The sequence below is a fragment of the Gadus macrocephalus genome, chromosome 3 (genome assembly GCF_031168955.1).
Source record: "Gadus macrocephalus chromosome 3, ASM3116895v1".
In the NCBI taxonomy this organism is placed as follows: domain Eukaryota; kingdom Metazoa; phylum Chordata; class Actinopteri; order Gadiformes; family Gadidae; genus Gadus; species Gadus macrocephalus.
The window spans coordinates 14,979,208-14,991,707 of NC_082384.1; the positions used below are offsets into that span (position 1 = coordinate 14,979,208).

The window sequence follows — 12,500 nt, forward strand, 5'->3', positions numbered from 1 at the left end:
TTTTTTGTGTGGCCCTCCTTTTTCCACGACATGAGCGGTGGTCTTTTAATAACAGTTTAATAACAGTTTAATAATGGTTATGTGGTGTGTCTCACGGGAACCGGAGAGGAGACAGACTGCAGTTAAGAGTTGGTAAAGAGTCCTGGTCGCGCAATGTAAGAGCCACTCTGCTATGCTAAGCAGTAAGCCTTAGATCAGCTCCCCTGGCGCGTGCCATCAAGCACACACACACACACAAACTCAACCCCGCCAGTTACACCATAATTAAGAAACACACACACACACACACACACACCGTTTCACAGGGCCAGAGCTACCTACATGTAAATTAATGAGACTGTGTGGCTTTTTTTTCTCCAAAGAGGGTAAGACATGAAAAGATTGCAAGAGAGGCAGTGCGCGTCAGAGCAAGCAATCAAGTGTGTTTGATGCCATGCCTATGTGCACACGGAGCCTTGATTAGAAGCCATTACTGATTTCATGGGGCACTGTGTTTTAGACATGAATGGGAATCAAGGTTAGCTCTGATAGGTCTGTGGACATAGAAATATTATTTCCCTTTGGTTCTTTGCTATTTTCTGCTCCTGCTTAATATCTAAATGACAAGCGCAGAGCCCGGACCTTGCTGTGTTTATCCTGACCTGTCACATAATCTAAGTGATGTTAGCTAACCAGTGTTAAATTATGTTCTGGCCAGACTCAAGGTTTAGCCCCCACTCCATGGAAGGTGCTTTTTTTTCCTCAAGTAGTTGAAACTTTGCACTTTTTGCACTTTTCCCTCAGAAGTACTCACACAACTCATAAAAACCAGCACTGCGATCCGATATACAGAACTTCTCTAAATGTTACATTCCCTGACAAATCATTCCCCGTCTCAGCCCAACTGATTTGATGTAGCCACTGCATATTCTACACACTCGATCTCCATCTTTCACAGCGATGGGTTTGTTAGAACACACGCGGTGAGGCCGCCTGAAGGAGCCGCGGACGGTGATTGATGTGCATGGGATAGTTGGGGGTTAGCATAGCAGCGCTGCTGCGCCCTATTTTATTCAGGCCCTTCTATCTGACTTGGTTAGCGATGTCGAGCCCTGTAGTGAAGCCGGTTAGCTTCGTTAGAGCGCGGGATTTCGTGGTTGTGTGTAGCGACGTACTGTTTATGAACAGTTGACCAGTGGATGGACTGCGCTGGCACAGGATTGAGAGTGGCTACAGAAGCGGTGGAGGTTTAATCAACCAAGTGTTTAGGTCGAAAGAGTTGTTAGCGTTGTGAATAGGGGTACAAGGAGTGATGATCTGCAGATGCGAGGGAATGCTTTTGCAGTCTTCCAGTCATCAGAGGAAGAGGGATGAAGTGGGCGGAGCGAGAATGAAGGCCATTTGGTAAGATCGTAAATCACCTAAACTCACATCTTCCCAGGATATCTTAAACGTATGCACTTCCTTTGCATCATCCTCTGGAGCTGGTTAATTTGATATGAGTTGAAATAAGGACTCAACTTATTCTGAGTCATTGTGTGTGTGTGTGTGTGTGTGTGTGTGTGTGTGTGTGTGTGTGTGTGTGTGTGTGTGTGTGTGTGTGTGTGTGTGTGTGTGTGTGTGTGTGTGTGTGTGTGTGTGTGTGTGTGTGTGTGTGTGTGTCCCTACATGACCTCCTACGTGTATTTTGATTCTATATCATGTCTTGCTTCTGTGGGTTCCTACAACAATGTCTGCCATCCTGAGCTGGTAAAGTAGTTTTATCGCAAAGGTGAAAAGAAGGATCCGCTGTGTGACATTGTGTCTGTGTGTTCCTCCCCGTGTCTGTACCTTGATCCTGGCCCGGGTGGCTTCCCTCTGGTCGTCGCCGTGGGAGGCCCGTCTCCTCTCCTCCTCCAGGTCAGCGTGCAGGCCGGCGCAGCGTGAGGCCCACTCCTCCTTCTGCTCCTCCAGAGCCCGCATGGCTCCCCGCGCCTCCTCCTCGCTGCTGGCATGCTGCGCCCTCATTTCCTGGGATAAGACGTGCGGGTTGTGCGTGTGTGTATGTGTGTGTTTGTGTGTGCACGTTTGTGTTAGTTTGTGTGTGTATGTGTGTGTACGGGTGTAGTATATATGTGTGTGTGTGTGTGTGTGTGTGTGTGTGTGTGTGTGTGTGTGTGTGTGTGTGTGTGTGTGTGTGTGTGTGTGTGTGTGTGTGTGTGTGTGTGTTTGAATAAAAGGGAAGAGAAAGGAGGGTCACGGGGCATTAAATTACAATAGCGATGGAGGGGGGAGGAGAGAGAGAGAGAAAGTGCAAGAGAGAGCGAGAGAGAGAGATAGAGAGAGAGGGATATAGAGAGAGCGAGAGAGAGAACGAGAGAGTGAGAGAGAGAGAGAGAGAGAGAGAGAGAGAGAGAGAGAGAGAGAGAGAACGAGAGAGTGAGAGAGAGAGAGAGAGAGAAGGCAGAAACTCAAACAGCGCAAACAATCTCCCTAAAAACAGAGTGATCGGAGGAACGGGAGGGAGGAATACAAAGAAGCAGCTTCACATGGCGTTGGGGCCTCCATGAATATGTAAGCAGTGGGGCCGCTCTGCTGTGGAAGGTGGGGGGGGGGGGGGGGGGGGGGGGGGGGGGGGGGGCCCGGTTGCTTGAGCCACTGATTGGCCAGGGTCACCTGTGCCGCGGAGCCAGGGCCAGACACGGGGCCTCACGCAGGTAGGCAGGTCTACGCGGAAGGCTTTAATGACAGGCCTCCTAATGAGAAACGCATCGGCTACAACACCCATTAGATCCAACCCCGGGTCTCCTTTGAAGATGTCCCCCCGCCAGTATCCGCTGCGAACCCCCCCCCCCCCCCCTCTGTGCCAAGACTGCATAAGGACCTCTTCCTTCTTCCTTTATAAATTAATCATTAGGCTAGTCCCAGCTTAGAGTAATTAGGAAGAGTCCACATCCTCTCACACACATACTTCTCCTCTCCGCCAAAACCATCATCAAGTATTCATCTGGCAGTTATCAATATTCTTTTCTTTTCTCGTACTAATCCTCCATCGTGTTCCACTCGGTCTCTTCTTTACCGGCAGGAGCAAAAGCAGGAGGAGGAGGATGAGAAGGAGCAGGAATAAATCCGGAGTGCCAAAAAGAAAAAAACTTCCAATTCGAAAAGGAAATGGACAGGAAGATAAATTACAGCATTCCATGTTCTGCATTATATACCAAACCGTACGTGGCTGGTTGAACATGTTAGTTTTCCTGCCAACCTTTATATCCTGACTGTTGCTGGCCAGCCGCTCCTGCAGGGAGGAGATCTCCTTGTTTAATGCAGCTCTCTCTTCGTCCATCAACATCTTCCTCTGCTGCACCAGGTTCACCTCCTGTTGCTGCACTGTTACTCTCTATGGAGAGAGAGAGAGAGAGAGTGTGTCAGAGAGAGTCAGAGAGAGAGAGAGAGAGAGAGAGAGAGAGAGAGAGAGAGAGAGAGAGAGAGGAGAGAGAGAGAGAGAGAGAGAGAGAGAGACAGAGACAGAGACAGAGACAGAGACAGAGACAGAGACAGAGACAGAGAGAGAGAGAGAGAGAAAGCGAGACAGAGAGATCTTCAATATTAGTCTATTTTTAGGCAACAAACTACAAGTTCAATCAACACCTGAAAGATTCAAATGGCAATGTTGTGCCTGATAAAGCTAGACCCAGTAAGGGATTTCTAATTACATAGCTATTGGATATTTAGATGTAAATACCACATATGTTCACACTTCAGGTGTTCTGATTCTGTAAAGACTGTAACACAGCTCCCTGTGGGTGATCACAGTTTTCCCTCGGCTTTACAGATGCTTTCCCAGCCGTCATCCGACACTTTAATTCTAACTCACAATGGTGAAAACAACAGCCAATGAGGAGGCATAAGGGCTAGAAATTCATAAAGACATCACAATATGAGGGATTCAAGAATTTCAAGAAATTTCAGAAATGCTGTCTGCAATGGCAACAAAGGCTTTCTGAGATATTTTCTTATGTACACAATTTAGAGTTTAAGAAGCGTTTGTTGTCGGGAGGGAATGGGTAGGGTTGGTTAGAGTATCCTCAGAAGCAGTTTACCTATTATTCTTTTATTTTAATGCACAAAAAGCAGACCTTTAAAAATGTGTTGCCTTATCGCTGTCACAATACCCACCAAATACCCCCCAAGAAATTCTCAAAATCGTATCTATATCCCGCCACAAAGGAAGAACCATGATGAGTTTAAAAATTCTTCATCATCAACATCATCATCATAGTCAATGATTTCCATGCAACATTATTCAGTTTATCTTAGTATAACAAACTGGACACGGGGGGATTCCACTGTCTGTGCATTTGTTTAGTATAATGATGTTCTGCGCTAACTTGACGATTTAAATGTCTGTTTTTTCCAGCTCGGGGTTTTGTGGCCTTAGTGGGAGGAGGCGGGCCTCTTAGGGCCAGTACCGGCTGCGGGCCCCAGCATTGGCTGGTTAATCCGTTGCCTTCTGCGGGTTCGCCCCCTGCTCTCCAATAACACCGTGCTCTGGGATGCAATTAATTGCCGTGTTGGGATTGAGGGGGGGGGGGGGTGGTAGAAAATCACTCAGATCTCTCCAGATCGTGGATTTACGGTCTTTCTAGCACCACTGGTCCACCATGCGAGGAGCGCTGGGGCTTTGATAGAGATTTATACCGGCTGGTGGAAAAAACACATTCAAACGTTGATAATGAGGTAGGAAAGAACAATTTGAACCCCCACTCGCGTTCAATTGGGAGGATGAAGTGAAGAAAGAAAAAGACGAAGAGGGTTTCGCCAAGTTAAGAGGTCTAGGACAGAGAGATTAGCATTTGAAAATTCCCAGAGCAGTTCAAAAAAATGAAAGCTAATTATGGCGCAAAAAAAATGCAAGAGAATGGGAGGAATGGAAGGAGATAGAGAGAGAGAGTGCAGCGAGAGGGAGAATGAGGGGGAAATGAAGAGCAGTCGGATAGAGATTATCAAAGTTGGAGAGCAGAAACGTTAAGGAGTGTGAGATCCCGTGTACGCACCCAGTGGACCATCACGTCTCAATAGCAGAGGGGGGTAAGAACACCAATTAATCACCATTTGGTGCGCTTGGCTCAAAATGGCGGACGAGATGATGAATATAGGTGAGCGTGATGACAAGGCAGGATTTAACACCATTAATGAGCTTGTCAAATACGCGGGAACTAAAACAGATACGAGGATCTTGCGGTACTGATGTGAAAGGGACGACCTTGCAAGAGAGAAGCTGTGATGTGAATATTTTACCCCTTGCTGCTTGGAGCCCCTTTGAGGTCCATAACAAAAGCAGAAGTATTCCCCTTCGTGATATACCCTCATGTCATCAACTGAGTTATGATGTGGCGCACACATGTGTTTCTTTTAAAGAGAACCGGAGCAGCGGTTTGCTGAAAAGACAACAACAACAGCTGTTGTGGTAATTTGGCAATGCATCAGATGGTCTCCTACTCTCAGATGGTCCGCACATTTTTTACTTCAGATTATGAGGAAGATTCATACTTCCTGGCGACTGGAGTATGAACATTTGAAATTATAATGTAGAGAATAACTACAGTCAGGAGACTCCAGTGGCTAAGTTGTTTGATTCCCAGCCAAAAAGGTACTGGGATCGATGCCCGTGTCCATATTCTAGGTGCTGTAGGCATCCTTGAGGGAGGTACCGAATCACATGTAAGTACAGGTTCCTCAAATCACTGTGGATTACAGGGTCTGCTCAAATGTAACATTGTAATGAAATTGTAAATAGTAAACACATGCAGACAGATGTAAATAGACAACAGATCTCGACAACGCTAATTCCTTCATCAATTATACGTCAACATTAAATGAGAATGTCGTTTTTCCTGTAACGACAATGTGATTGGATCACTTAACCCAATTTCACAACTTAGACCAACCAACGACTCAATCCGTCACCGATATGGAAGGAGGAGGGGTTGGTTTTCTTAACACAGTGCACAGCGTAATCCTGATAGCCATTTTTAATTGGATTACTATAAACACTGTGCCCCCATGTTCTGGTGCGGCAGACACATGGTGTGCGCCACTGTCAGCGAGCCGGTGATAGCATTACTGTGCGCCTCATTAAGAATAAACAGGCCGTTAGCATTTGTGGGATAATAGAGACGCTAATGAAGCAGACTGACAAATGCCTCTGTAACGGGACGATGATTCGAGTCAATTACATTAGTGATGTGATTATGGCTAGCTGTCATAGCAGCAGTAGAATGCAGGGCTCTCTCTCTGTCTGCAGATGGGTAGGGATGATGGAGAGGGTCGAAATGAGCTGGGGCCCACTAAAAACAATGCTCTTTTTAACCTTGTTATAATATTTTCTGGAGATCAGCAAGGAAGATAAACACTGAACATAAAATCAAAGTACATGTGGACGTTAAACTTAACGAGACATTCAAACAGGAAGGAAGGAAAATACTGATGGGGAAAGTGAAGAAAAAACGTGCCCTAAAAATCACTGTCACTGTTGCGAAGCGTTTAAACTCGAACACGTTTGCATTGGTTTGAGCGGTTATCTCTCACAGCAGGTGCAGTACTTGACAAGGCGGTACGCAGGTTTGGTTGCTCACCGTTAATGTTTCGTTTTTTTTCATAAAAAAGAAAACATATGCATGCCCACATGCCATGGTTCTTCATGCCATGCTAATTATCTCACTTTTTTAAATGTGAAAACGAGTTTGCCTATTTTACACCACAAAATATTTGGTTGGTCGAAAGCAGCTCCACAGGTGGGTCCCAGTGTGATAAAGTTCAGAGTCAGACAAATGTGATTGTACGGCAATTTATCTCTGGTGTTTCTTCGCTGTATGGCATACAGCAGGTTAAACCCATTTAAAATAATAAAGCCTTCTGTCGGTTCCGTAAAGACGTTAAAGACTTCCACCAACAAGATCACATCCATACGTGTGACACGTCACATTATATTGTACCACCTACCTGTTCCAATTCCTGAATCTTGTAGTCTTTGGTCTGCAGAATCTCTAGTACCTTTCTGTCCTTCATCTCACCCTTTTGCTTCTCGCTGTAGAGAAGGAGGGAAAAAAGATATAAACGAATTCAGTCATCCACATAAGCATAACCTGATGGTGAGCGCAACGTTGTTGCGCTCACCCTCAGGTTGCGCTTGATGCGCTTGTTGTGTGTGTGTGTGTGTGTGTGTGTGTGTGTGTGTGTGTGTGTGTGTGTGTGTGTGTGTGTGTGTGTGTGTGTGTGTGTGTGTGTGTGTGTGTGTGTGTTCCACACTATTTCTCTGATGTTGTTATGTATGGCGTGTTATACTCCGCTAGAATGCCCAGCCAGCTTGTTTTATTTTACTGTAATGAAGAATGTGTCAGCACCAATTAACAACTCTAAATACACCATGTTAACAACAAGAATCCAAAGGGTATTCATAATTCAATTATAAGGGTTTGAAAATAAATGTTTTACCACAACAGACAGTAATGCAAAGTATAGTTTAATGACAACAGGCCGTTGTTTGCACGAGTAAATGTCTGAATCTGTCTATCAACAGGTAAAACTAGGGTGCCATTGTTCAGCCCTATCAATAATTTTAAACACCAAAGTTCAGTATTCTTGCCCTCATGAATACTTATTTAACCGACATTCACTATATACTCGAACACCGACAACTATTGTATCCGATATTATTTATACACCAGGGTTACCTGCTGCAGACTTACACCTGAAGCGAAATGTGCAAATGTACACTTCCTTCAAGGATGTAATCCTGTACCTTTGGGAGGCTTGCTTTGTTTGTTTTATGTAGCATACGCTGATTTTTCCTAAGTCCTCGGTGCTCATCGCGCCAGGAGACGAGACCAAAGGAAAAAAGCAATTGGGGACCCGTTTGTTTCAACTGATGAAGAACCCCCCCCCCCCCCCTTGGGCCCATCCAGTTTTCTTCCGCTCATCGCTCCATTTCTACTCCTCTGTTTCGACTGCTCTCCTCTCCCCCTCTCCCTTTGCTTGGCTTCTGATCATCCCTCCCCCCCTAGAGATGGTGGAGTAGGTATCTGGGTTCCCTGTAGCAAGCAGGATCCCACATCGGCCTCCAGCTACACCTTGTACCTCATCGGGGCTGTGTTCACCGTGTCCCGAGCAACCGACAAACCAAGCAGTGTAACTGAAGACCTGGGCTAGGGTGGGGGTGGAGGCAGAGGTGGTGTATGGAGAGATTCCCAAGTGGGGACCAGAGCTTGCTATTACCATGTCGGTATTCCCCAAGTGTGGCAGACGATGCACAACAACAGGCACACTGGAGGTAGCTATACACACACAGAAAAGCAACACAAGTGCATGGGAGCATACATCAGACAATAAGACCGTTGCAGCGTGTTTAGCTTACAATTGTAGCTTACCCCAGAAGGGCCTCAAAAGCACAATTGAAACTCCAAACATCCTAAAAGTTAAAGCTACCATAGCGAGGCTTCATTGGTTTCTAAAGCAATGGCTTCCCAATTTTCATACACACAATATAAAATAGAACTGCAACTTTGAATCAAAGACACAAACCAAATTCAAACCCCACCAAATAATATGACAATGTGGGAGAAATGTAGCACAAATTGGTCCAAAAATCGACCAGCTTGCGTCAATGGCTGCCTCCTCTCTCCAGTGAAAGTTCCCAGGCCACTGTACGCGGCATGGCTTAGACACGTTTTTTAACGGGGTCATATTAAAGCTCAGCATCTATCCGATAAGGATAAGACTTCTGGCAGGAGTGTTTAGAGTGCTCAGAGCGGCGAGCCAGGGGAAGGGTGGGCTTTTTTTTTTGCTATGAAAAAAAAAAGGTTTCCGTGGGTGAACCGCTAGAGCTGGATAACAGGGCTTAAATAAGCATCTGCGGCAGATTCCCTTCCTATCCCCAGCAGGACGGCCAAGGTGCCTTAAACCTACCCTTGGGTTACTTTTGCACATATTTCCCTGACTTAGAAGATAACACACGTTTTTGTTTTTTCAGTTGGCGAGTGTTTCAAAGTTTGAAAATTGAAACAGGGAATCTACTTACCGCTCCACGACCAAACTGACTGCCTGGGTCAGGTCCGGATTGGCCACTTGCAGGCGTTTCCATAACGACCACACAAACTCCTTGTCGGCCTGTGGATGAGGTGTTGACAAGAGTATGAGTTACATGAGCTACAACGTCGTCCATTGATATGAAATCTAAACTTAATTCCTTTTGCATAAGTCATGTGTTGTATATTTTGATATGTCATTTGTGTATTCATGAAGCAAGAAGACCAAAATTCCCCCCCAAAAAATGACATGAGACCCAACTGCAAACTTCACTCACATCCATATCTTGGCCGGGTCCTAATGAAACACAAATAATTCAGTGGGATTCTGTATGAGTTAAGCATACAAGACATAGGGGGGGCTAATCAATAATTTAAATATAGGGTACAAAAATTGTTTTTGATCAGGCCTGCCCGCTCTAATCATGGCACCGTCTGAACGGAGAGCTCCGTCTCCCCGTGATGTGACCTTCGACTCAAGGGGAGCGAGCATTGACACTTGTCATTATGCACTATTCATGACCGAGGGGATTGCGCCGGAATCTAAATCAAAACACTGCAGTGGGGCTAGCGATTTGTTTATTAATAAAAAGGCACTCGCTGGTGGATGGATTTTACACTGAAGCTACAAAGTAACTAGCCCCAAAGAAACAGAAAACTGATGACAGAGAGAGAGAGAGAGAGAGAGAGAGAGAGAGAGAGAGAGAGAGAGAGAGAGAGAGAGAGAGAGAGAGAGAGAGAGAGAGAGATGGAGAGACGGAGAGAGAGAGAGAGCCATCTTCAAGCAGAGCCCAGCCAGCCCCGGACACATTTCCAATTCAAATTGTCTCGCTGGCTCTTCCAACATTTTTAAGCTACATTACATTTAATGAGGAACATCTAAAAACTACATTTTCTGACATTAAAAGACAGAATTATACCAAATCGACTTAATATAAAATTATCTGATGAATTATGTTCACATCATCATAAGATAAAAGTCATCCCTCCCACTGGAATCTACTGGTCTCTAATTAGTACTTCAATGTTCAAACCACCATTCAAAAGTGTCTAATCAATTATTTACTAAATGGCAAAGGCAGACCTTGATAAGACCATGGGCTGAACATATAAAGTGGAGGGAGCGGGGGTGTCTGTTTATGAAGTGTGGGGTAGGTTGGGGGGGGGGGCACAAAGATCGCACCAAATCAACCACCAGGCGTTGCCAGTGTGGCTAACGATGAAGTGAACAAGATGGCCGACTTCAAATAGGTCTCTGCCTGTGCTGAGTTTGATGTAGCCATTAAATCTGTTACAGACCACCGTAAAGTAAGGACGATCATCAAGGGCCCATGTCATATGTGTATTTAAAAAGATGTGTCGGACGGGTGTTTGATGATCCCTGAATTATTCAGCGTAATTCCAATCCAGACATCGAAACACCATGGGCTAAACATACCAAAGCGAGGCGCTGGAGTTCAGCCACGTATTAATAAAATTAGCATGGTCTAGTAGGAACATTTTCTGGCTGACTGGCGGACCTCTTTGTAGTTAATGGCCGTCCTGATGTACGTGCGTGCCAGGGACTTTGAGACATCAATGGCACTCAATTGCCTGTAATTTCGCGGGGGCACTCGACTAACCCAGGGTCCCCCGTTAGATGAAGAGGATCACGCATGCTTTCCCTGCCATCGGGACCACCAGCCGCGGCTCACCGTGTCAACTCAATCAGAGATGGCACATGACTCTGCAGCCAACGCAGAGAGAGAGTGTCGCCCCTGCTGTGCGTTAAGCCAAGCATTACGTCTCCTTACTGAATGGAGCATCAGATGAAACGCACTCTGCGCTTCGCTGTTTACAGCAACAGACATTTCGCCATTTGCATTTTTTTGCTCAAGTTTAATTTTGGCTTTATTCAATGGCAGGAAGCTATTGTCCAAAGTCAAATGTCCAATAAATTATAATAACCAAAAAGGCATGCATATTTCATGTTTAGTTTTGGAAGCATAATTGTTATACTCATGTCAAGATATGTCCAAATCAATGCAAAACGATGTATACAGTAACGTTTATGAGAAATCCTTTTAAAGTCTTACAAAAAAAGAATAAAGTTAAAGTAAGAAAGTTTATACCTAAGCTATTTGTAGTGTCTATTGATGTACTTATGTAGTGCCATTCAGTGTGTATAGAAAGCAGTGATCTTATATCAACCAAGCAATGCAATTAAGAACATTCATAAACCCTCACTTGAAAAATAGTCACGTAAGGTTAAGGTTAATACAAGATTTTCTGAATCCAAACTATATTTCAGGTTCAACCTTTTTGATATGTTTAGACAAGCAAAATATATATATTATTTTGTTCTAAAGCACCTGCTATTGAGCTGGTGCCCTCCTCTCCCACTAAATTCAATCCTGAGTGAGCGATCCTACATAATTTAATTAACCTATTAAGGAACTTGGTAAATCATAAAATAATCACTTGGAGCTCCTTTAAGTTGTATTAGTGACGGAAGGTTTGCTTCAATACAACCTAGCTCCTGTTCTTTCTGTAATACCATGCTGCTGACAAACTGTTTATTAATAAATATTGAATGATGTAGCCACCCAAGCCTTGTAGTGACTGTAACACCAGAGGTCAATGCTATGCTATTTTCTTTCATTATCTATTTCATTTAGGCTACAACCCAAAATGACATAGTGATATAGTTGACCTGACTTGTTGAGAAACTCAAGTCAAAGCCAATGTCAAATGTATTTGTATAGCACAGTATCATACACATTGGTTATCCAAATGGCTTAAATACCAAACTCTGACATAATAATTTACAGTAGATTGGGGTGAATACACTCATGTTTTAAGGCACCACCTGGTGGTGAACCGGCAAGGACAGCATATGAATCAGAAAATGTACGAGACTGAAAGACGAGAGTCGTTATAACACGTACATGATCCCCACCATCTCTCACGCTCTCTCTCTCCCTCTATCTCAGTGTAGCTGACTGATGTTTGTTAATGAAACGAGATCGCCCCTAAAACTTGGGGCGATTTTGAGCAGCATAAGAAAACATCCAACAGGTGTACAAAGCTTATAACGTGCTTATTTGGGCGATACTGCAATATTGCTGAAAACGACATAACGAAATACCTGGCACTGCATTAACTCGTCCGATAGAGTCTTCACCTGCGCCTCCAAAAGCTCGATGCTGTTGGGATCCATTGCAGCTAAAGGAAAGACAGCAATATTGGAATTGTTGGTAGTTTAATCACGTGTTTATCAAGATAAATGTTCCGGTTGTTTTGAATATGCATAAACAGGTGTCATTATATACAGTAAGACATTGTCAATGCAATCTTGCTCGGGAGCTTGGAACATTTGCTTGTATGTGGCTGTGACAGAATTGTAGAGTTTGGGCTTTGAAGTTTGAATTCCTAGTAAATTTAACGTCTGGAAGTCGACGTGATTGTGGTGATAATAAT

General features: G+C 44.5%; 1 protein-coding gene across 1 annotated transcript in view; it reads right to left on the reverse strand.

Moving 5' to 3' along the window:
- cntln (centlein, centrosomal protein) overlaps positions 1-12,500 on the reverse strand; it is an 86,504-nt gene that overhangs the window by 73,672 nt on the left and 332 nt on the right. Inside the window, exons 2-6 of the mRNA XM_060046688.1 lie at positions 12,169-12,245; positions 9,035-9,123; positions 6,961-7,045; positions 3,221-3,355; positions 1,810-1,989 (exon numbers count right to left, since the gene is read on the reverse strand). Of these exons, the coding sequence (XP_059902671.1) occupies positions 1,810-1,989; positions 3,221-3,355; positions 6,961-7,045; positions 9,035-9,123; positions 12,169-12,240 (561 nt within the window). The 5' untranslated portion in view covers positions 12,241-12,245. The remainder of the gene's footprint in view (positions 1-1,809; positions 1,990-3,220; positions 3,356-6,960; positions 7,046-9,034; positions 9,124-12,168; positions 12,246-12,500) is intronic.